Genomic DNA, 26,388 nt, shown 5'->3' on the forward strand with positions numbered 1-26,388 from the left:
AAAAAAGTATTTATTAGACACTGCAACCATAATTGCTGGCGTCCAAAAAAATATTGTTAAAAGTGTTCGCACAGGTTGAATGGAAACACGTGAACCACCACTTCAATGAAACCAGCGTAGCTTAATAGCTTATATTTACATAACATGTATTTTTTTAAAATAAGGAATAAATTCATGAAACAACAGATATGCCGGTACATTGCGGGCGAGAGCCTTCTGAGGAAACCGCGGCTACTGACTGGTGCCAGCTTGTTGTGTTTAAATCTTCAGAAGCAGAAGAACAGACATCCCTGGGAGAGACTCAAGATGATGTCAGCTCTGCTTGCAGTACAGTTATCCGCCACTTATTCATGTTAACTTTTACCTATTAGGAAAAAATTGGAATGAAATCCAAATAAGCACAGTGTTACACCTGACATTCATACATTGAAATCATGTTTCTTTCATTTTTAAAGTTTATGTAAGTCATAGAACTAAACACCGGAAAACACAAACTAAAAAAAAAAAGGTTCTTTAGTTCTTGAAAGAAAACTTCCCGACTCGTCAACATACTTTAAGTATTATAAAATTTGAGATGCCCTAAGAGTTGTTAAATACAGTTATTAAACACTGTACAAGCCTTGCAGCCAGGTACTTTATGTAATCTAAATTACATAAAGTCATTTTCAATCAAAGCAAGCACACTGAAAATAGAATGCGGCCCGTTTGGTTCTGTATGCTTTTAACTGTATAAACATAGAATAGGCTACTTTAAAGTACGTCGTAGCTTCCTAATTTTCTTCACGTTGCTTTCTGTGGAGGTCAGAGGTTAGTATTTCTGAGAAATCCAGGTTTCACTTCTAGCGCGGATACGATGGTGTTAAGACCGCCCAATAGCCAAACCGACCACAACACTCGCTGCCCAATAAGAGCAGCGGTGATTATGACAAAGATTGGAGATGGGCAGGACTTAGGTAGATCGGGAAAGATTGAGAGTTTGGAAGAGAGGAGGGGGTGGAAACTAGTTTAGATACTCACATCCCTAAATTAGAGATGTGTATTCAATAACAGCTCCTCCTGCTCTCTCAGGTGGAATTCTGCGAAGACTTCAAAATAAAGAAGGTGCGAGAAGTGAAGTGGGTCAAAGAGTAGTTAAATTGTCCTGGACTGAATGAAAATGGAAGTTAGAGTCCTCCCTGCTGTGAATTGAGGTAAGTTATTGCAGAAGCCTGTCTAAATCCGTGTTAATGCAACAGTGGGGTGCGCGACTAGCGTTAAATACGTCAGCTAATTTGTTAAAACTGCTATATGTGGAGTTTGGTTCTCAGATACTGAACAGAATAATATTTACATTCGTGTGTATGCACTGATGTGAGCTAGAATGCACGTGCACATTTGTATTAATTATTTTGACCATGAGCCTATGGTGTAAATGCACTCCAAACCCTGACGATGCTTCACACTGGTTTTACGTTGTGAAACTAATAACTGTATAACCGTAAAATATTTGATGGATAATTTGTAAGTAACATATTGCTTTCTTTCCCAGTGGAACGTGTTATTTTTTTCAAGAACGCTATGGAGGACTTCAACATTTGTCAGTAAAGGGAAAAGAGATGCCTGGCCTTAAAATTGTGATGTAAAATAAATGGATTATGGCTTCACCTGTTCTCCCAGCATGAAAACGGGACAAGAAGTTCACCATTTTCCACACTGGCCTACAAGTGACTTTGGACCCGAGGCTCTTCTGACCCGTTTTGGATTTAGTTTAAATTATCGATCAGAACCAGACAGATACCTAGATATACATTGCAGGTACAGTGCGTAAAAAAATATCCTTCTAGCACCACTCAATACAACTAGAATATTTCTTGTTAAAATGAGTTAGCTATAAATCTGTATTTATTGTCTTCTGGCGGACCTGTCAGTACATTGAAGCAGGACAAGGGTCGAATAGAGGTTATATATTAAATAAACTGAAAAAAAAATGAAGGAAAAGTCCAAAAATGCTGCCCGGACAAGACGGGAAAAAGAAAACAGTGAATTCTACGAACTGGCAAAACTGTTGCCTCTGCCATCAGCCATCACATCCCAACTAGACAAAGCGTCTATAATAAGGCTCACAACCAGCTACTTAAAGATGAGAATCGTTTTTCCCGAAGGTAAGTTTACTAAAATCAGAGTGTTTTGTGGAATTATGGAAACAAAAATACATATAGTAAGAATATAGTGTAAGGGAATGTGTCATGGAAGTGGTCTGCCCTGATTTTAAATTAGCGGTAGTTCTTAGTTTTAGAACTAGTAGTTGATTTTTTGTCTTAACACAAAGTTTAAAACACCAGAAAGAGTTTAATTTTATTGTTTAAAAAATAAAAAGCGTATTTGGTGAGGAGTATATCGGTTTCGTCCTGTTTAGCTGCATCACTGTATAATTCTAAACGGCCGGGGTTACGCGTTGAATTTTATCAAGACAGGCGCTAAGTGCAAGTATGGAAGTATGTATAATAACAATATATGTTTAACGATTTTCAATTTCAGAGTTGATGCTGCGGTAGGCCATTGAAAACATACTGTATATAGGTACAGCCGCGACCGAATCAGAAATCGGCTATTTGTAAATATGTTTACATTATCAGTTCTACTAAGAAAACAAAAAGCAGAGAGCATTTTAATGTTAATGACTGGCTTCATTTAAATCAGTAGTGAGACTTATTTTATGGCATTGCTTTATGATGTTCTTTGCTGTCAAAATGAGCCTATCATTTGCAATGATGACTGTGATGCTCCTAAAAAGGTTTATTAGAAATCATTTGCCACCTCTTCCAGTCTCAATGGGCTACTTTTCTGCGTGGTTGCAAGTAGGTCTTGCCAATTATTGGTGCCTGTGTGGCTCGATGTTTGATCAGAAATAGCATATGGTGTTGCTTGTAGGGATATGAGTAATTTTGATGGAGAAGGAATGGCGGATCCAAGTCGCCAGTTACTAAAGTTAAAGGTCCGAATTCAGTGTTTGCATGTCAGACTGTAAAAGAATTGTATCCCCAAATCTTGAATAATTTGTAGATTCGTATCGGAAATTGTAAATGCAAAGTGAAAGTGGTATGTACTTGCATACAACATATGGATATTTTATCTTCCATATGCTTTTTAATCTGATTCTGTTTAGAATGTATTGAAATGCAGTTTATCCATTTATGTTGAAGACTTTTCATGGGTGAGTTCTCGCATGTTTGGCCTACAAAACGAAAATATTTTTTAGCTAAATTTGGTTTAAAGAATCTGTTAATTACATCTGTATATTGTAAACACATATATATATATGTTCAATACCTTCATTATATCTGTATCTGTACTTTATTATCTGTTAAATATTCACGTATTAAGTTAACGTAATTATTTGATATTGTTAAATGGACATTAGTGTCAAGTTGCAAACACAAAATACATGAAAGCAAGAAATATAGCAACGTTATAACGTCGGGTTAACTGTTGTTTTTTTTTAAACAATGAAAGTGGTTTCTCTTCCTGAGCGAGAATTCCACATTTCTCTTCCGTATATTGATTGTAAACACTTCGCCTTTTCGTACATTGTAAACACTTGATCATCAACAATAATAGCAATGTTCAAAAGTACTGAACACATTTACAGCATTTCAGATATCATAATGAAAAAAAGATTGTTCTTGCATTATTTAGTTTTATAGTCTGGTATAGAAATCGTTCCCACCCGAGCTCCTGATTTGATGTTGTTTTCTCTGCTGTTTTTCTAAAGTGATTGAGTATTAGGTTTCACTGTTTATTTTTCTTCCACAAGTTTTTCTCATTTAGCTTCTTTCACGCGTCACTTTCTTTTTTTAGAGTAATTTAGAATTAGGTTTGAACGTAATCCCGGCAAACAGCTCTATCTAGCCGTATGTGCCCTAAAAAATGGAAGAACCGATCAAGTCAACGATTTTAACAAGGGAATGCAGATAGACTGCCGAAAAGAACAAAACGTTTTCTCACTAATACGTAATTCTTAAACACTATTATACAGTTTAACATTGTGTTTTTAATGCGACTGATATGTACTTTTTATTTCACATTACATGTGGAATGTACAGTGGAATATAATTATATAATTAATTATAGAGTAAATATAATACAATTTTATTATGTCATGTCAATTTAGAAATAGGTTTAGGTATAAATACGTCATTGTGCTGTGTATTTTAATGAGAATATTTTCATTTAACGGTTATGCACAGAAGTGATAAATACAAACAGAAATAAAAATAATACAAGCAAGAATTATAAAAACATCCCAACTAAGTTTGATAAAAATAACTTGATTATTTGGAGAATTAGAAAACGCAGTAATTGGTTAGAAATAAATGTACACTTAAAACAGATTTCCAGGGATAAAGAGCTATACTGTGACGTGCTACTGTATGTGGTTCGAGTAGTAGGCCCTTTAGAAGAGTTTTATAATTCCTGCTATGAAGAACCGTTTGTTTTACATTAATCCATTACCATCGTTTTCTTACTATACCTAATACTGCCAACATCGCTTTTATACAATAAAATGCAATGTCACTTTTGAGGTACCAAGTATATTGCTCATAACTATCTTCCTGCAGCGTAAAACATACCAATTTTACTTTTTTTTTAAACTCTGAGGAAGTTTAATTTCGTTCAACTCAGTGGAAGACGGTGACATCAGATATTCAGAGAGCTATCCTTTGTGTAAGATTAGTTGCAAGAACTATAAATGGGTGTTTTCATGAGAAGGTTAGAGTATTTTTACAAAATCGTAAATCTCAAAAGTGAGTGTCGCTTATGCCAGTGTTGATACACACGAAAAGATAATTATCACATCACCCATAATAATGAATTAGTTAATGTTATTTATAATATGTTTCCACTGCTTTCTCTGGATTGCTGTATAGGTGAATATTCACCTTTATAGAATAGTTTCTTGAGGAGATCGTTATTTGCATTTTAAATGAGGACCTTGTAATACCGCCTTAAATGAAGCTGTTTTAATTTTGATTTACAGAAAGAACACTTTTTATAATATTTAGGAATATATTCTTACTTTTTCTTGAGATTTATTTTACTATAAATGTAAATGCTTAGTATTTGAATGCTCGTTAGTATTATATTAGCCATCTGTTTAAAGGCTAGGGTTTAAGTGAACATGGTAGCGATTTCAGTTAATCGGTTGTAGCAATTTTAAAGTTGATTTTCCAAGTAACTGGGAACCTTTCCAAAAACAGTAATACGTTAACCAGAGAGATGTTTTCCCTAGTCCTGTTAGCAATTGAAAAAAATCCTTTTGAAAAAAGATTCAATTATTCTTCTTAGTTTCAACAGCTACTCTTTTCATTTGAAAGGCACTTTCCTGCGTTTAGACCTCTTCAAATTGCAAGAGTATCTTTAGATCTTATTTCTAATCTAATGCATTTCAAGGCAACGCGTATTTTGTCCTTATTTAAGCAGACTGATGTGAAGCATTCGGTTTCTCCCCGCGGTAGGTCAAGTGCAAAACCAAAGCTAAATCTTAGTACTCTTGCAGATTATCACACAGAACAGACGAGCCGACCTTTTGTGGCACGTAAGATAATGTTTACACCTAACAAACTATATTAATTAAACTTTTTGTGGACGAACGTAGGTTGGAGAAAAAAACGTTTTCCTGAAGTAGAGCAGGGGGGTTGGAGCCGTAGCTCTTAATATATAATGTATGTCTTTTATTATTTAAGAAGAACTCGAATTCAGTGGTATGCAGTATTTCTTAACGGTAAAAGATATTTGGGAATAGACGCATAGATGTTTGTGCAATCAAAAATTTGTCATCTCTTATATTTCATGGGTTACACATTACAGGATCTTCTCTTGTATTCATGGAAAGTCATTTTACTTTAAAATCCTTTTTTTCCCCCAGTATAATTTACGAGACAGCGATGTTCAAAGTGAAGAGGACGATTGTTATTGTTAGGCTTTTCTACTGAATAATTCTAAACGGCATTTTAGTTATCACATACATGCCAAATTGAAGCTGTATTTTTCATCAATCGTCAATTGCTTTAGAAACTGGAATTGTCTCCTTTATTGAAGTTTCCCGAGTCCCGTGTGTTCGATTAGCCGATAGGGGATGTTTTTGTTGTTTCTATTATGTAAACTCGAAGTGCATATTTGGTTAATATCAAAATGGGAAACCATAGTTTGCTTTGATCTTCGTCCAGTGTATGTTTGTTTTTGTATGATTTGCATTTCAATCAGGATTTCAGTAAAGCAACTCTTATTTACTTTATCGAATTTCCTGGCTTTCTCCTGATTTTAAAATAGGGATATAGGCTAAAATCTCAATGAAATGATCTGCATGTTAAGGTTTTTAATTCTTTATATTGTAAACCTATCGACTTTTGCTCCTAAGCTTACAATATGTAGTATACTGCTCGTATAACGCGTACAAACGCCCAAAATACGGACATTTAAATAAAATCTGTATTAAGTAATAAGACTATCTGAAATTATAGCCGGAAGCTAATTGAAGGATCTCGTAACGAATAGTACTAAGTTTCAGGAATGTCTTTAGTGTTACCTCAACAGGTGCTGTGCAGTTAATAAGTATCCATTGTAAAGATGTTGAGCTAAACGTTTACAGTCGAAGTAGTTAATTCTGTTTTTTTTTCACAACTGCGTGATGATTTTACTGATGAATTATTTCTAATTTTAGGACTAGGGGAAGCTTGGGGTCACCCAAGCCGTACAAGTTCTTTGGACAATGTGGGCCGGGAATTGGGATCACATCTCTTACAGGTAACTTAAAGTTTATTCAATGGCTTAAAATACTATAATAATAATTTTAGACTGGTTATATCTAATTTCAGCACTCTATGGAGAGCTCTTACTTTCATAAATTGAATGATGCTTGCTGTGATATGGTATTGGGATATTTCTATGTATTAGGTCTTTATTCTGAATACCCCCCTTAAAGTTAATCTGTATTGAAAGTAAAGACCGTCAATGAATTCTGGTTTTATTTGCGTTAATATGCGTTTTTGTAAACTACTACTACTACTACTACTACTATTATTATTATTATTATTATTACTGTTATTATTATTATTATTAATAATTGTTGTTGTTGTTGTTGTTGTTGAGTGGTTTTCGGAGGTTGTAGCCTTTTAAAGAGTTATATTTCATTGGTGGTGGTGGAGGGGAGTCCCCATTACCTGTAAAGGGCTTTGAGTGGAGTGTCCAGAAAAGCGCTATATAAATGTAAGCTATTATTATTATTTTAAATAACTAAGGTGCAAATTAGTTCCCCAAAATACGAGTCGTGTATTTGATATTATAATCACAATTACTTAATATATTATGGGAGTACAGTAAGTTGATCTATATAGCTTAACTTCGAACAGTATATATGTTTAGCTTTTTAATTGTTTTGGCATCAAACGATTATTTATGCAGATTCTGTTCATTCGCTACTATATAACATTTATTCACTCTTTAGGTTTAAAAAGTCGAACATGGTTTGATTATTTAAAGTAGCTAGATTACCCTGGCTTTTCAGAGTACAGTGAGTGTTTATACTATTTTTGATGTGAGAATACACTTTACTGTGATGACTTTAGCTTGTTCACACTAGGCACCTCCTGTTTATAGTACATTATCGCATGTTAAGCATTTGAAATTCGAGGCCAATTGTGTCTTCCCGAATATATTTTGATTCTTCATGGATCACTGCAGCACAGCATGTTCAGGAGCTACAGAAGAAAGTTTGGAGACGGAACTTGTGCTCTAAGATTATATGTCGAAAATACAAATAAAAGCCATTAATGCAGTACGTTAACACAGTGCTTAACTAGCCGATATCGTTTAACCTGATCTACAAAACACTGTACACCGCTGTTCCCAACCCAAAATGCTAGTAGAGTCTGTTTAATTGCAATGTTGCGATATTTGGCTTAATTTGCTATTTTAACCTAGTATTGATATTACGCATTAATTATTCGATTAAATAATGTGACCAAAACATGACCGTATCAAAATCTATTTAACGAGTGTTTTAATAATCACAAAGGAATAAAAACGCAAATAAAAAGCTGAAATAATATTGCTGGTCTAAAAGAAGCATTGTAGTAGCTAGATAAAATATGTATATATTAATAATACCATGTAATAAAAATAACTTATGCGGAAAATATGCACGCAAAATGCTACTGTTCATTTAAGTAAAATATTGTTTTCTAGTATTCAAAATTGTGCACAGATCCCCCTTTGTTCAAATAAAGAATTATACTGTTGAAAAAAGTGTTGCTTGTACGCCTTTTCCTTTATAATCATGATCAACAATAATAATACGACTGAAACGCTTTTAAATATTGAAATAATGTAGGGTTTTCATTTATGTATTTTCTTCTCTGTTAATTAGTGTTGTTGTTTTTTTGTTTTTCGTAGACGTTAGATGGATTCATTTTTGTCGTGGCTCCGGATGGGAAGATAATGTACATTTCAGAAACTGCGTCAGTGCACTTGGGGTTGTCGCAGGTATGCGCGGACTCTTCTGCGATATTTTTTTATATGTCGTCATGCCTGAAATGTCTGCTTCTGCGGTGTCTCTTGCTATTGCTCCGCGCAACGTGCAGAGAAAATATTTCATTTTTTATAACCAGCCTTTATTTGGCTTGATTTATAATGATCGTGTATGGTAAGTCTATTATAAATGAATGACAAAAGTTAATTTTAACAGGTAGAGCTGACTGGAAATAGCATTTATGAATATATCCACCCCGCTGATCATGACGAAATGACGGCAGTGCTCACAGCCCACCAACCTTATCATTCACACTTTGTCCAAGGTATGCGCATAAAAATAAAAAGAAAGTTATTGATGCACATTTTCATCAAAAACAGTATATAACTTATTACAATAATGGGTTCTTTTTATATTTCAGAGTACGAAATAGAGCGCTCTTTTTTCTTAAGAATGAAATGCGTTCTAGCGAAAAGAAATGCGGGACTGACGTGTGGTGGATACAAGGTTTGTAATCATCTTGTCAGATCTGGAAATTCTCAGAATTCTTCTTTAGTTCATAAAAACGTTCTTTGTCATCATTGTTTTAATTTTATCGCAACAATCTTCAGTCTTCTTTTATTTTGATTGACCTGTTTTGTACTTGGTTTTGTATTATATTCGGTTTTAATGCTCTAATTTTAAACCAGATAAACTTTCTGAGACCGGTGTTTTAAAGAGAAACTTTGTATAAAAATTAAAACGAATACTGTAGTAAGTGTATAATGCTGCATGCAATGACGAGGCCTTGCGCCTTTTTTAGATAAACTTACCCTAAAAGTCTGGCTACCATAAAATACAAATTGAATTCTATGCACATTCCCTAAAATAATTTTCATTGAAAAGACTTATCCTACAACTAGAGTGGTAAAATACACTGTGTGTGGTGTAATTAGAAGAGGCCTATATTTATTTCTAACAATTATATCTGGAAATGTATTAAATTGAGCTCATTATGAATACATTAGCATCAGACAGATGATAATGATAAAAAAGCATAAGCACAAATGCCAGCGTCAGAACAAGTTAATATATTCATTTGCTGTTGTGGCTTGCAGGTTATTCACTGCAGTGGGTATCTGAAGATCCGCCAGTACAGCCTGGACATGTCTCCGTTTGACGGGTGTTACCAGAATGTAGGACTGGTGGCTGTTGGCCACTCACTGCCCCCCAGTGCAGTCACGGAAATCAAACTACACAGCAACATGTTCATGTTCCGAGCCAGCCTTGACATGAAACTGATATTTTTAGATTCCAGGTAGGCATTTTACCAGGTAACCGAGGAGAAATGGAACACAGAAACCGTCTACCTGTACAAAAGACTCCTACCACGATTAAAACTATCCCTTCTTCTTACCTTCCACAGAGTTGCTGATCTGACAGGTTATGAACCTCAAGATTTGATAGAAAAAACCCTCTACCACCATGTTCATAGCTGTGATACCTTTCACTTACGGTGTGCTCATCATCTGTGTGAGTAGGTCTATCTATCTGTTCTGGTTTTAAAATGTGAATGTGTATAATCAGATTTTCGGTTGTTTACCTGAATGAAAAAAACAAAAAACAAGTACAAATAATTTTTTTATTTAGCAATGCAACTAAGGTAATTATTGAAACTTAGATAATGGTCTAACCCTTGTAACTTTATAGTATAGGAAGTGGTATGTTTAATTAAATTAAATCTTTGAAGCCTTGGATACATTTTGAAAAAAAAAAACAAGATTATTGCTAAAAAGTAATTCTTTGAGAATTCCATCGGTATTTTGGTACATTGTGTTGGTACTGTTTGTATTTTGGTACATTTCGTTAGGTAAAATAAATGTGTTCTTAATTATGCTAAAATTTACTGTGTTATTGTAATTTTATCTTGCATTCAGACTTAAGTTTGAAAACATTTTCTTTTTTTGCTGCAGTACTTGTAAAAGGACAAGTCACTACAAAATACTACAGATTTCTTGCCAAACATGGAGGATGGGTATGGATCCAGAGCTATGCTACAATCGTACACAACAGCAGGTCCTCCAGGCCGCACTGCATAGTCAGTGTTAACTATGTTCTGACGTAAGTAGTCATCATTTCATAACATCTTGTAAGCTTACAAGATATTATGAAAAAAAATGAAAATATTATTGTTTTCCTGGAATTTTTAAAAAAAATTCTAAAATTCTAGGAAAAAATATTGCAAGACAGTCTTAACATTTTCTAATATTTCAATAGATCTATGATTCCAGCTTCTCCAATTAATTAAATTAAAATTTCACATTGTTATGTCAATAAATGCTCCATATCAATATAGTGGACTATATTCCTTTTCTGGAAACAGATGTGTTTTATACTGTTTCTCCATTATGCAGAGAGGACAAAGGAAAGCTCTTCTTTCAGAAATGTTTAATTAAATTAAATTTTAAATTATATATATGATTAAGTTAATTATGGTTATGGAAGAAAGTATGAGAGGATGAGACAGCATTTGCTAAAACATTCTCTTAATGTTTGCATGTAGAATCCCAGAAAAAACATTCTGTTTATATTGCAGATTGGAGGAATATTGATCATAATAACAAAAAAGTTGAACAGTTAAATTATGGTGTATCTGAGTAATATCTATGATTGTGGAAAGTGTTTTTTTTATTTAGTAATTACATTTGTAGAAGTTCCTGTTAAGGTGGTGTATCTGAAAAATCAAGTCATGTATTATTTTGACAGTTAAGAAATCAGATTCTTCTCTACCAAGAAAGCTCTTCAATAAGTATTTACAGAGCATTAGAATTTCTATAACAAGCAAAATGGGGATTAATATATTATTATTTCTGTTACCATGAGCTCTATTACCATTCTTCATAGAAAAATAAATTATTGTAAATTAGTGTCAAATGAATGCCCCTTATGTTGATTTGTATTTGGGCCTTTTATTCTTCTGCAGTATTGTTTGTGAAATTCATTGGCAAAGTAGTGTTTGTAATCCACAGAAAAGAGAAATCAAGTTAACAGTCAGTTTCAGGTGTGAACTATGCATTAGATATGTAACAAAAAACAAGATAATGCAAAACAACATGGTTTATTTTGATACATTTGAGAATGAGGTGGTGACTGAATTTTACAGGATGTTCAGTTTCCTAGTATGTTTAGGATTGGGTAACTCTTGTAATGTATATCTTTGCTCTCTTAATCCCAAGGATTTGTGTAGAAAAGTCTCTTGCATTCTGCCAAAAAACAATATAATTCCACCGGGAAGAGATTGATGCCCCAGATTTCTTGAGCACAACTTTTTTTCTTTTATAAAATAAGTTTATACACAAGGTCTTCTGTTAGAAGATCTGAAACTGCATAATACATATGCTTGCAATGCATAGTCCTTGATTACTTGATTTATCAGTATTAGAAAAACCGTCCAATTTGGATTCATCCTGATCATTCAGCACACCAGTGCATGTAAATGGTTACAAATTATCACCAGATAGAACAAACCTCTTATCGACTTGTTTATTCTTTATGACTCCTGTGATTCATAATGTAGACAGTTTAGATGAAGTTCAAATGGCCATGCGTGTGTGCTGAATTTATTTACTCCATATTGTTGCAAATTAATAGTTCAGTTAATACATATTATACCAAAAGCCATCAAAAGTTTTATGATCTGTAATTAACAGGTAATGAAAATAAAAAATGATCGGTTTATGGCTGCATGTTTGTTTTAAGTGTATTAATCACTAAGGTTTCATAGATTGTTGAAATATTTTATTATCTGAAAAAACACACATGCAGATTACCCGATATAATATAAGAACCTCTTCTCAGGATAAAATGAGATTAGTGGCAAGTAAAGCACATTGAATTAATACATATAATGCCAAAACCCATCAAAAGGTTTATGTTCTGTAATTAACAGGTAATAAAAATAAAACAATTCCATGGCTGCCAGTTTATGGCTGCCAGTTTGTTTTAGGTGTATTAATCGCTAAGGTTTTATAGATTACTGAAATATTTTATTACCTTTACCTTATGTCAATCAGATGTTCCATCTTAAGTGAGAAGTGCAGACTGGTCTTCCTAGTTTATTCTGTAAATGGAAAAAGCAGTTGCTTGGTTTACATGTGGGTTTTTCATTACTGAGGGATTTTATGTCTCGTGAAATCAGAGTGGACTTGATACTACTTTGCATTTTTTTACAAGTAAAGTCTCTCTTCTCTACGGATTGCTCTTTTTTTTTCTTTGAATGCCTTTTCAAACAGAGAGAAGGTAATATTTCAGCTATCTACTGTACATATATAGTCCGTTTGGATCCAGGTGCAGTTTACCTGGAATATAGTGCTTCCATGTTCACAGAACTGTCCCATTGATTCAGAGAGAGAATCCCCATTTTGTAATGCATTGCTGGAGTGTTGTGGTCCACACTTTAAACATAGGCATTCTAAACGGCCCAGTTTTAATACTCCAGATACTGAAAACCGTTTTTGTGTGGTAAAAACTTATATCTTATATTATAACTTATACTTATATGTGGTAAATAGATCTTATATGGTCCTATATTCAAAAATTCAACGATTTATTTATAGCTTAATTACATACAATATAAGGTTCCCTCACCCTCATCATTTAGGGTTATCTATATATTAAGAATTTCCTGAAATTTCCTTAAAACTGAAATTTTATACTTTTCATTTGATGTGCGATTGCATAAACATTGTATTTAGTGATATACTTAGTTGCACACACATTTTGCTGAATCTCACCTGAAAAGACCAATGTCCTATTTAAAACAGTAAGGCTGTTTCCAGCATGTTCAAAAGTTTTCCACCTACACTTGCACACCGCACATTGCTGATTCATGTGAAAAAGCACTTGTATAAACTGGCCCATTGTGAATTGTGAACGGAACATCCCAAAGTATGAACATTTACAGGACTTCAGTGGAATGAACTCCAGGACTTAATAACATAAATTCTAAAATAAAGGAAATGGTATTCTGTCATAAATCACTCAAACACAGATAGGAGAGTTTTGCGAATACAAATGCAGCTATTTGTGAATAGATTTGTCACAAATCTATTCACCTGTACATAGATTAACACCAAAAACTAAAACAGCCTAAAAACAGAATGTTAACCTATGTGAATTTCTTCAAAAATACATGCACAGGGAAAATGACTTCCAAACCTCAAACAACCAGAACAATCTGAAATGTTTAGTGAAGTTTGGGTTGTGTTTTATTGATGGCACCGATTTCAGTTTGTAATGCCAATTGATTTCCTGTTGATGAAACATGCGAAGCTTCATAAAACTCTGCTTGACTTCAAATCATAGTGATGGATTCTTGGATGTGTTGCTGTTATAACATTATAGGTCCACAAATTACACATTTTTATGTTTTACTCAGTATGAACTGAGCATGGACATGACTTTTAAAGCAGCAAAATGAAGAATGTGTAAAGGATTTTATTTCAGTTTCCTCTGCCAACTAGTATAAATACTGAATTCCAGTTTGTTTTCTCTGGTCAGCTTTTTGTTGAGTGAGATCTATTTGTAACTTCTTCTATTTTGTGCTTTTGTAATATTGAAAATCCTATTAAAAATGTAATTTCAGTGTTATTGTTTTTTCACAGTTATTGTAGTATCATCATAATTGTTGCTCATTGACAGCAAATCTTTTAAAATGCAGCAGGAGATAATGTGCGGATCCCTTCTTCATTATCAGATCACTTTAATTAGTTGGGAATGACTGGCATCTTGAAGTTTTCAATTAACAGAGTCAGGTTTGTGTTTGTGTGAAATTCACAGGATTTTTTAATAGTTACAAGAGAGGTTTATAAACCCCAACAAAAACCTCTGGACTTTTGAACAAAACTGTAACCATTTGGAAGATATTTATTTTTGGCAGTGTTGTGAAGGGTTTTATAGCACATAAAATGATTGATTGACTTGCCCACTCAATGTTGATGTGTAATAATAAAGATTTCACCACATAGACTCTTGGGTTTCAGGTAGCCTACGTACACTTTGAATATGTACTACAGATGTATATACATACGTTGTGAGGGAGGTCTATACATAATATGTGCGTGAATATTGAATGTATTTTTGAGCTATATTAAGTATATTTTCCTAGTTCGGTTTTGTCGAATATAATTCATATCCAAAATGTAATAGATGTATCCATTCATAAATATGTGGAGATTCCCTTCTGATTTTGTCTACTTAGTAAACATTCTGTGTTAAGTTTGAAGGATTGAACAGCTGCATTATACATTTGTGGCAGATTTTTAGTAATGTCAGTAAATGGTCTTACTGTATCTACTGTAAATTATTTTTCCTAATTCAGGGAGAGCATAAAACCACTTTAAGATGCGTATAATCTTAAGAGACAGGTGTGTATCAAACATTACATGCCCATTATAAAAAGGTACAATATTTTAAAATATTTAGAAAGCATTTGTAACACTGTTCAACGTCTCAATTTGATGTTAAATAAGTCTGGGTCTGTAGTTAGACCACTAAATTCTTACTTTTGTGGAAATAATTTCCTCTCTTGGATTAATATTGCAAACAAAATTTTATTCTGGTTTTGAAACAAGCAAGGTAAGGCTATTAATCTCTCTTTGTATTTGAACTAAGTGCTTCCTTCTGTTATGGCTTGGCACATACTGAATGAACAACAAACACTTCTAAATGTTATGCAACCACAACTGAGACTACTCAAATATGAGTTTTTTGAAAAGCATTTATTGACTTTTAATTACAACACTCAGATGTTTTTGACTCAACTGTTTTATTATTTAAAAAAATATTTGTGTGCTTAGAAAGCGGGGTGCATACTACACACCTTTATGTACTTTAATAAAAGATAACAATGGTTTCATGCATATAATCAGTACAATGCGTCCAATCTCAGAATATTATTTAAACTTATAAAAGCAGTTTAAACAGTGGTTTTTAATGCATATTTAGTTAAGCATTAATAGGTCAAGCAATAAGAGCTGGAACAGATAAGCTTTAAATTAATTCAAATAATGGGTCTGTCTTAGAAATGTAGGCTGTCAGAGCAATGCAATGTTTGTACAGTAACTAACAAAACTATAAATGATTAACTTTCTGTGAGTGATGATGTATTGCATTAGACAATACAAGGGGACATTCAGTACTAAATGGCAAGGGCTGTGGAGTTCACTGGATCATAGACTGAAAAATATTAGTTTGGTTTTTGCTTTGGACAAAAATTAAAAGAAAAGATCTGAATATATGAGACAACTATTTACTTAAAATGTGTAGATCTGTGAGTAAAGAAAATAGCCAGGCATGCTCTTTACTATTCTAAGCTAGTTCCTATTCTAGCCAATCATAATTAGGTGGAAGTTTAGGTCTATATTTCATTCTTAAGAAGAGGGACAATATAAAATGTGAAATTAAGAAACCCTATAGAATTACTCTAATAGTAATGGGCCTCTGCATTTCTTTTAGTTAGCAGGTATAACTGAAGTTAAAAAACAGTTTTATTTCAAATTTGAAAATATTTGGTGTAGTCCGAGAGCAACTGAGCCGATTGGTGAGACGTACGGTAAATGCAGCATTGTGGAGCAGTGGTTAGGGCTCTGGGCTTGTAACTAGAAGGCTGTGTGTTTGTGTTCTGGGTGAGATACTGCTGTTGTAGCCTTGAGCAAGTTACTTTACCCTGCTTCCCCCAGTAAAATGCCCAGCTGTATAAATGTCAAAATAAGTCGCATAGGATAGAAGCTTCCTATGTAAAAAAAGAGGTCCATGTACATGGATCAATGTAAACAGTTTGTCTCTAAAATCTTGAACAATTTATCCTATTGCCTGTGAATTGATTTTTTGCTGTTTACTATTGTTGTTCAGATGACTACTCTTCGTGTTTGTGCGTATCAACCGTAGATGAATGTTCCTTGTGTACAGTACATTGTTGCTGTGACTGAAGTTTTACTCATCTACACAGGCTTGTGGAAACACTGGTCTTAAAGCAATACAGATTCCAGATTAAATTTGTTATGAACACATGCTGTATTATGTTTCTGTTGGAATTCTAAATGCTAATGGTTATGAAGACAGCCTGTAGAAAATTAATTGTTCATGCTGTAGACCTTTATTGAAATATGGCATTTGTCATTATTTTAAATTATAATAATTGTCAAGAAAATTTCGAATGTCCTGGAAAACTTTTCTAATAGCGCTCTTATTTTTCATCATTGTAAGCATACAGTTCTGCTAACAGAAACTGAGGACTGTTGTGACAGGGTTTATAGGCACATTTTACCACAAGTTTAATCCTTTGAACAGCCTACCTAATGTTAATTTAAGGATTAATGAGCCAAACTGTATTCCATGATCTGTGGAAGCTATAAAACATATTAAGTGGGGGGTATTTATCTAGTTGTCATACGGAAGCAATACTTTTTAAGAATAATTCATAGTTTATAAAAGCATCTTGGAAGAGAATTTTATTTTAATGTTTCTTTGCCAAGCTAAATCTCTGTGTGCACACACTTCTCTGATAGCTGTGTTTGCTTTACGAGAATAGAATTCCAGTCTTAACAATGGGACAATACACATTCACAAAAGTACATTATTTAAGCCTTCAAGTACATAAGCATGAGAATTGTTAGGCAGTACCATAGAAAATAAATGAAAATATTTTTGGCAAAACATCTGTTTCACTGTTCCAGTAAAGATATTATAGAGTTAAAAATAATTGTACATATTACCAAAAAGGCTTTAAATAGAGTATCATGTAACAGATATCCTATGCATAGAATTTTTGAATGGGTGCTTGTTCTTGGATAATTTTTTTTTACAAAAAAAGGGATTATGCTGTTAATATTTCGGTACGTAAAAATAGATAAAATGAGATGTAATTCTAGTAATATGTTTTCTTTAAATCTTGCTAAATGTTTTCTTACTGGAAAAGCTGACGTAAATTTATAATGCTTTTATTGTAGTTCCAAAAACCCATTCTCCCCCCAATTCATAATAAAAAATGCAGATTATACAATAAAAATGTAAAGGTCATTGGAAGGGCACCTGACATTGAGACCGCTTAGGTCTAGTTTCTAGTTTAACTAGTTTTAGTGATAATAGGGATAATAATAACTCCTCTGAGATTTAGTCAAATTTATGGTGGACTGATGTCACAGAAACCTTCCGTATGTAGTCATTTGATTAGAATAACATGGAAATAAACTGAATCCTCAATCTGACGGCCTTCATTAAATTCAGAAGATGCAGCCCATATCCAACAACTTCATTCATTAGGTGGGTGTTCAAAGGGTCTTCTTTGACATGAGCCTCCTTGGGTGGGGGACAACAGCCTGGCCAGGAGGATGAGCTGATAATAATAATAATAATTATTATTATTATTATTATTATTATTATTATTATAGCTTACACTTATATAGTGCTTTTCTGGGCACTCCACTCAAAGGCTTTACAGGTAACGGGGACTCCCGTCCACCACCACCAGTGTGCAGCCCCCACTCGGATGATGTGAGGGCAGTCATAGTGTGCCAGAACGCTCACCACACACCAGCTATCAGTGGGGAGGAGAGCAGAGTAAGGAAGCCAATTCATAGATGGTGATTATTAGGAAGATTGATCATGATTGATAAAGGCCAATGGGAAATTTGGCCAGGACGCTGGGGTTACACCCCTACTCTTTTCGAGAAACACCCTGGGATATTTAATGACCACAGAGAGTCAGGACAGTATAGTTTACAGTATTGTATCACCATCACTATACTGGGGCATTAGGACCCACGCAAACCGCAGAGTGAGCACCCCCTGCTGGCCCCACTAACACCTCTTCCAGCAGCAACCTTAATTTTTCCCAGGAGGTCTCCAATCCAGGTACTGACCAGGCTCCCACCTGCTGAGGTTCAGTGTGAGTTGCAGGGTGATATGGCTGCTGTGTTGAAGAAGGACAGTTTTCTGAACCTTTCAAGTTCTTTATTCAAGGGGTCATTCTGGCTTCTTATGGTAATATGGCTGCTAAGTTCGAGGAGTTCAGGACCTCCTACCTTAATTCCAGGGGCTGCTGCAAGGGCTATGAAGTAGGGATACAAATCCGTGAATGCTGGGAAAGATCCATCCGTATTTATCCTGAGCACCAAATTACAACAGTGAGCCAGCATAGGAACTGTCTTGACTGCTGATCTTTTATTTCTAAGCCCCTTGGAAACATTTGACACCCAGACATGAATCTCTCATTACAAGTCTTGTTCTTAATCACAGGTTTGTGTTGGGTAGAAAACCATCAAAAAACAAATTTATGAAGACATGTCAGTGTTTTGAGTGAATCTAAATATTGGCATATTTATTTTCTTTCTGAACTACTTTGATGTTTCAAATTATATAATGCCTCAAATACCCTCCTTTGTTCACTATATCTAAAAACAAGTAGTAATTTAGACTAAGAGATATTAAGTATACAACAAGTGAGTGTTGAGACCAATAGCATAATGAATTTGTGATAAAGATATTTTAACCTGAAAGCTGTAACACAATTGGAAGGAGCAGGGCCAAATCAATTTTGTATCCAATTTGTTGACTTGTAAAAGTTTAAATGTACTTGTCTTTTTGTTTATCACTATACAGGGAAACAGAATATAAGGGACTACAGCTGTCATTAGACCAAGTGACATCAAACAAGCCATCATTTTCTTACGCAAACTCTACACCCACAATCACGGACAGCAGGAAACCAAGCAAATCCCGTGTGGCCCGAACTAAGTCAAAAGCCAGAGCTTCTCCATACCCACAGGTAGAATAACACTTCAAAAGGCGCGACAGGGGTTCATTTGATTATAACAGAGAATATAGTTATTAAGTAAAGACCATTTTACTTGAACTGACGGCTTGTCTGGAGATCAAAGGAAACTAATTTGAAACGTTAAACTCTGATGTTGTTTTTCTATGATAAACTAGAAACTAGATGAACAAAGGTGATTTTGAAAAGCAGCTCCTTTTTCCAGATAGAAAATCTGCTGCAATAAGTAGAGTAACACAAAACAATAAGAGTGAATGAACGTGCTTATTTAATTTTGTGCAGTTAGCTCAGTTGATTATGAAGAGTGCTTCTGTACTGTTTAAAATAACTTGTTGTCTTTTTTGGAATCCTGTAGTATTCTGGATTTCACACTGAAAGGTCAGAGTCTGACCATGAGAGCCAGTGGGGTGGGAGTCCGTTGACTGATTCTGCCTCCCCCCAACTGTTGGATCACGGAGAAGGACCACACTCCCAACACCCTGACGTCTCCTGTGCCTACAGACAGTATTCGGACCGCAGCTCTTTGTGTTACGGTTTTACCCTCGATCATGCTGCCAGACTGAGTGAAGAAAGACACTCCCATTACCACAGCCAGGCCTGTGATGGGGGCAGGTGTGAGGCTGGCAGGTACTTTCTGGGCACTCCTCAGCCCGGCAGGGAGAGCTGGTGGAGTACCTCTCGTTCCCTGCTGACTGTCCCCAAATCCTCACCAGAAAACAGGGAAGGATTTGACAACTGCATGCCACACATTGCTTCAGTTCACAGTGTCCATGGTAAGCTATTAATGCTATTGTTTAATGCTCTTCTGTTTTTTTTTTTTGCTGCACAATTTGCTGCACCTGATGGCTATAATCAAATAGACCATCTTCTTTCATTTCAACACTATTCAGATTATATGTGAGCCTACACATCTGTAAGTTTCACCATCAGCAATTAACCGGATTACTTTAAAACTGTGGAACGTTCTAGCTGTCAAAGAAACAAGATCACAAATCTTTGACAAGCTTAGTTACGTTCCCAGCAAGCTTTGAGAAGCTTCCCAAGGTTCCGAGCCGTGGATGAAAATTTTAAGTAAATGAATCCATAATTCCAAATGCTTAATGATCATATTTGCATATGAACTTTTTTTTAAAAATGAAGCCATTTCTGTGTAAGAAGCAAACATAATATTTGAAAGCCTTAAAGATAAATCAGATACTCATTGCAGATAATTAATAATATAAATCACACAGAATGTTTATTTTACCACTTGGAGATAAAATTAGTAAAAAAAATTACCCAGTTTTAAAGGCAGAATATGTTAATTTTAGCTGGTTCTTTTCAATTGTAGAGAATATAGGGATTCTGTGTTCCATCTGGAGTAACACATAGTAAAAGAGACAATACATTTGCTTTTCTTACTCTATTCAATATACCTTCTTAACTGTTAACTGCAAAAATGAGACAAACCTGAAATCACATGCAACTTTGATCCATGAAGTCTCGTTTAAAGAAAGTTTTAACGAAACTGAAATTAGGGAGGGATAACAACGACACGTCAGTCTCGCACAGCTGTACTAAATCACCATCAATACACAGGATTACAAAACTAGCTACATTTACGGAACTCAAACACCTCCCTTTTAATTCATCTCGAGGATCCCTCCTCCGCCCCATCCACCTACCCCTTTGGTCAGTCAGTCTGACTGGGGTTCAAGCCTCGGTGTACTATTACCAGGAGGATACCCATTAACTTTAAGCCAAATGGTTCTCACCAAGCATTCCAACCATCCGTAAAGCATCAATTCTTGGATATTGTTGTCCCCGGTGTACTGTGTGTTTAGTTTAGAAAATAACCCTAGATCACTAGCCTGATATTTACGTACCATATTACCAAATCTACGAATCACATTGTCTATTCATAGTGTATTTAATAAAAGAGTAATAATGGATCCCAAATCTAATCAGGGGATCACTATGGGCTATTATAAAAATGCCTATTTTTAAACTAAAATAACAATAAAGTACTGTCACTGCTATGTTAAATACACATCAGCCAATGCTGCAGTTATTTGTAAAAATGCTTTGTTAATGCAATCAGTAATGCAGTAAGTGAACTTCATTTAAAAGCAATTCTTGAGTTACAAAAACTAAAGATATGACCTGTATTGCTTAAAATTTAATTCTTCATACATTAAAGAAAAACTCACACCTCAAAGTTATTAGAAGTAAGAGGATGAGTTATGCATTTTTTATAATAATGTAAGCAAGAGAATGTCAGGGTTTATATATTCAGACATACTGAATCATGATTTTATTGTTCACGATATTACTGTTTAATGTGTTTTTATTACAGCATATTATTATAACATTTATGGTCTCTGCATTTGAAAATGTTTTGCTTGATTTAATGAGCTCTGGAATATCTAACATACCAGTAATGTTTATAATCAATATCATATAAATATTAACAAAATCACCCAAAGATAATTCATTTGTAGACTTAATGCATTACCATAGGTGTCCCTGAAACATGTGAGATGAAGCTCCAGCAAACTGTATTTAAAGTTTTGCTGGAGCATTTGTTTTGTAAAACAAAATCAAATGAAACTTGAAATGGTTTTTAAAATATAGTTTTCAAGATAAATTTATGGGGAATACCTTTATGGACAGGGAAGATTTAGATTATTCCAGAAGTTGTGATATATTTAGTTATTTAATGATAAATTTCATATCTGACAATTAAAAAATCTCAGTGATGCTTAGAAATAATCTGAACTAAAAGCAATGATTTTAAAAATAAAAGGCAACTGAGACAATTGAAATACTCCCCCTCCCCCAGCATATTAAATTTGTGATGTTTTAGTTCATGGTAAAAATAGGTGCAATAGGATCACCTCACCTCCTTTGGTAAAAATATTGCATAAAACAATATTTTTTAATTAGACTTTAACATGTTTTCCAAGTTTTTAGTTACCTTAAAAATATTTAATGAGAAGAAGTGATGATTGGAGTATAACCAAGGGCATAATATCAGCAAGACAATCCATATGCAGAAGGATAATTTAAATGTAAGATTTTCCTATCTTAAATTAAATCCACTCTCACTCCTAATCTCCTAGTTTAAGAAATAGCTTTGAGTCTGTCAGAAATTGCAAGAGACAAAGTCTTTGTATAATCTGTTAAATTTTCACTTAAGAAAACTGTGTAGTTAAAGCTTTAAGAGCTGAAGTATTTTGGTACATCCATATAGGTAAAATAATTTGCACGCTTGTATGATTCAAAATCAGGCTTTTTAGCTTTGATGAAAATAAAACATGACAATTTGTCATTTAACATCTTTCATGACGTTTGTTTATTGTATAATTTGCTACTAAGAATATTTATGCGAGTTAGATTTTCCTATCGTATATTTATTACAAAATAAATCGCATTTACGAAGGTGATTATGTAAAAAAGCTTGATTCTGAAACATGAATTCAGTTCATAGATAAAAATTCTTAGTTCCCTAGGAATAGCAACACCCAGGAATTAAGCATACTGAAAGGCTTATGGAGTGTTTTAGTCACAGTAAATTTGGCTCAACCTGCTTGTCTGAGGGCCAACCTCCTGGCCAAAGGTCAGGGAGGCTGGGACCCCCATGCAGAGTGAGGAGTGACCAAGGGGCAGAAGGAAGGATGCAAAAGATGTATGTAAAAGAGAGGAGAGGATAACATATAGTATTTATGTTTTAGGTGAGGAAATGACATCATGATTGATTACAAATTACCAACAGCTGAGACTGATTGAACTTGGCTGTCGTCATCCCTCCCGAACGTTCGTTATATATTTCATTTTTTCATTAGAGCTATCTTTGGAATGGAAATCTTGACCCTCCTTCTCCTCATAAAAATCAATTATGATCTGTTTCTTCTGAGGTCACTACTGTTGGTTATTGTACACATATTTGCCTCTATATTACAATTCTTCTTTGAAATTAGTCAGACCTGGTAATGTTGTGACTTTTAAGCAGTATTTTAATATATTTTCATTTAAGTAGAAGCAAAGCAATTAACTACTCTAGCTACAGTACGTGAAACTAAAAAAGAAAATCATCCTAAAGACAACAATTATCTGTTAGGTAAATGAAAATAAGCTGCCTGTAATACACTAAAAATGTAACGAGCAGAAACCTGTCTTTATGTCCACACTGTCACCACCATGTATATTAATATCAGAAATTCAGTATATTTTAAATTCAGCTGCATTACAGTAAAATTCTGAGTAAAATTAACTAATTTTCAAACTAAATGTACAGGATTTACTGTTATTTGGTGAATCTAAATGTGATCCTTTCAATGTGTTTCAATATTTCTGCAGTGAGAGGCCACTGGGATGAAGACAGTGTTGTCAGCTCTCCAGACCCTGGATCAGCCAGTGACTCGGGAGATCGATACCGCAGTGACCACTTTCAGAGCAGCCCTCATGAGCCCAGCAAGATAGAAACGCTTATCAGGGCCACACAGCAGATGATTAAAGAGGAAGAGAGCCGATTGCAGCTTAGGAAGGCCAATCAGGATCACCTGGCACCACTGAATGGCGTGGCAAAGACTCACTCATCGTGTTTCGGCACTGACTTCCCACAGACTCAGCTACAGGGGGTAGTGTGCCGAGGTCCTGCGGTCACCAGCTCTGCTCTGTGTGACCACCTCCAGCACAGGGACAGGAAGATGATAAGTCCCCATGACAATGAGCAGGACAACAGCCCCACGTCGCTGTCACGAATAAGTAGCCCAAGTTCGGACAGAATTTCCAAATCAGGTTTATCCTTAACCAAGGATTACTTGCAGTCAGACCTTTCTCCTCACCAAACTCACGGAAACCATTGCACGTCCTCCCCTTCCTATTATTCTTCCCACCACCGGCAGTACTTTGACAAGCATGCATACTCCCTGACTGGCTATGCACTGGAGCACCTTTACGATGCCGAAACCCTCCGAAACTATTCTTTGGGTTGCAATGGCTCCCACTATGACGTGACTTCGCATTTACGAATGCAGCAGGATCCAGCGCAGGGACACAAAGGGACATCTGTCATAATCACAAATGGAAGCTGACATTTGTAAAAGTTGTGGTGCTGAGAGCTACCCAAATATTTATAGCACTCATTTCACTAGAGTTAGTGTTTGGTCTGCCTGAGATGCACTAGAATTGTAAGGCTTAAAGGATTGCTATGTGATGATCTAAAGCAGAAACATTTAAATGAACTACAAGGCGTTATGAGTTTCTTTAGAAGGTCTTGTTATCCGTTAGTGAATTTTTAAGGAACAGCCAAGTTAATCATAAACTGGATTGTGACCTTATGCCTCCCTGCATTGGCACACACATTTTGACTACATTTGCATAGATTTTAAAGATCTGAAGGATGTTTGGCAAACAGAGATATATACAGTATCTTTTACGATAAGGATGGAATGAATTTAGTTTGAAAACGTTTGATCAGTCAGACTTAATTAAAAAAAGGTATTACTATGTTATCTTAAGGCAAGGGAGTAAAATAATTCTACCATTTTCATTTGGGTTGAAGGTGGATTTTAACGTGGCACAGCTTTAAATTGCAGGAGTGAATTCAGCAGGACACCTAACATGAAAGATATTCTGTATTTTCTTAACTAATTCCCATTGTCAAAAATGATTTGCTGCTCGTAATGTGAACGTTGACACAGAGCCATAATTCCGTAGTAAAAATAATGGAACAAGAATTTTGTATTGTGTTGAGAAGGTGAGATGTTTCACATGGAGTGAAAAATAAATTAGAAATGAGTTTGAGAAGGCCGGTCTCAGCATACCTAAAAAAGTGATCTATTGCTCAAGTTTACGACCTCACTCAAGAAGTTATTTTCTTCATAGTTTGTTAATCCAGGAGATTTGGCAGTTTGCCTTGCCTTGTAAGGTCAGCAGTAGCCTTATAGTATATTAAAATGTAGATATAATTTGTACATTTTCTGATTTCTCCTAATGTATTTAAAAATACTTTTTGGTTGGGCTACCTATGTTTCTTTGAACTTGTACAATGTTTCTTGACTAGATTTATTTATGATGTAAATATGCTCTCAAAATGACATTTGAGCTACAGGTGCATAAATGTATTTATTATGTGAATGAAGAAAATGTTTTCTTTTGGTTTTGAAATATAGTTGCAATCAAACAGATCACTGGCTGCATGTGTTTTTTGACAGTTCTTCCAAGAAATGGAATCCTGGGCTTTGTGCTGCCTTCTCCAGGTTTATCAAGAGAAAAGACAGAGGGCAAACAAGGTACCTAAAATACAACGGTGGTTAATTTTTCAAGAAGCTTTCTTTAAAGTCGGAATAAACAGAAAATTGAACTGACGCCTTTTTAAAATAGATCTCCACAATTGGATTTTGTAAGAGACAGACATAGAGCACCGCTGGCTAATCTGCTGGTTTGCATCTACACAAAACTTTTTTAAAATCAAGCCCTTTGTAACAGCTACAGTCTTTCACCAATTAATATCATATTTTACACAAGATATGTATAAAAAAAATGATTATAATTAGTGAAAATGTTATGTTTTTATATTTGCTTAAAAATTGAAACAGATAAAGGGTTGTTCCTTGAAAGACTCTATATTGTATACACACACACAGAATGTTTATTTTCCTGTGACATTATTACTATATTTACAAAGTTAAAACGAATCCAAAATTTATTTTTTATTTACGTTTCACCTGTGGTGATTAAATTCGAAAAGGTGTATTTTGAGCTTCACACTTACATTTTTTAAAAAGGTTTCAATATGACTTTTTCATTTGTTTTTCAATTAGTAGATAGTAATATGGCAACAGCACTAATTAACTAATAAAAATATGCATACTGGTTCTCTGAAGTTTTTTTAGGACATCAAAAGAAAGTAGCTACATTGAGAAACTTAATTAAATTAAAACATTTTCATTGTGTTGGAAGAAACAGCTCTTAGATACATGTTAATTAAAACAAGCTCATGTTTTACTTTAAATTTACTGTTGTGCTTTACAATTATGAGTTCCCAACCAACAGCATAATTAAGGTCTACACATGTGTAATTATATGT

At 34.5% G+C, this 26,388-nt stretch overlaps 1 protein-coding gene across 1 annotated transcript; it reads left to right on the forward strand.

Moving 5' to 3' along the window:
- Window positions 1-1,006: 1,006 nt before the first annotated feature.
- Window positions 1,007-25,480, forward strand: sim1a (SIM bHLH transcription factor 1a). The gene is made up of 12 exons (XM_088934243.1): window positions 1,007-1,190; window positions 1,529-2,141; window positions 6,701-6,783; window positions 8,431-8,520; window positions 8,723-8,831; window positions 8,928-9,013; window positions 9,604-9,803; window positions 9,912-10,018; window positions 10,459-10,606; window positions 19,145-19,310; window positions 19,672-20,089; window positions 23,655-25,480. Exons 2-12 carry the CDS (start codon window positions 1,967-1,969, stop codon window positions 24,389-24,391), a joined length of 2,319 nt encoding a protein of 772 aa, XP_088790369.1. The 5' UTR covers window positions 1,007-1,190; window positions 1,529-1,966; the 3' UTR covers window positions 24,392-25,480.
- The last annotated feature ends 908 nt before the right edge of the window (window positions 25,481-26,388 follow it).

The sequence above is a fragment of the Atractosteus spatula genome, chromosome 2 (genome assembly GCF_055471065.1).
Source record: "Atractosteus spatula isolate fAtrSpa1 chromosome 2, fAtrSpa1.hap1, whole genome shotgun sequence".
NCBI classification, from domain to species: Eukaryota; Metazoa; Chordata; class Actinopteri; order Semionotiformes; family Lepisosteidae; genus Atractosteus; species Atractosteus spatula.

Coding starts and splice junctions, on each gene's coding strand:
- sim1a (XM_088934243.1), top strand. CDS start 1,967: ATGAAGGAAAAGTCCAAAAATGCTGCCCGGACAAGACGGGAAAAAGAA. Junction 9,014..9,603: donor TGACGTGTGGTGGATACAAG/GTTTGTAATCAT, acceptor TGTGGCTTGCAG/GTTATTCACTGCAGTGGGTA. Junction 20,090..23,654: donor TTCAGTTCACAGTGTCCATG/GTAAGCTATTAA, acceptor ATATTTCTGCAG/TGAGAGGCCACTGGGATGAA.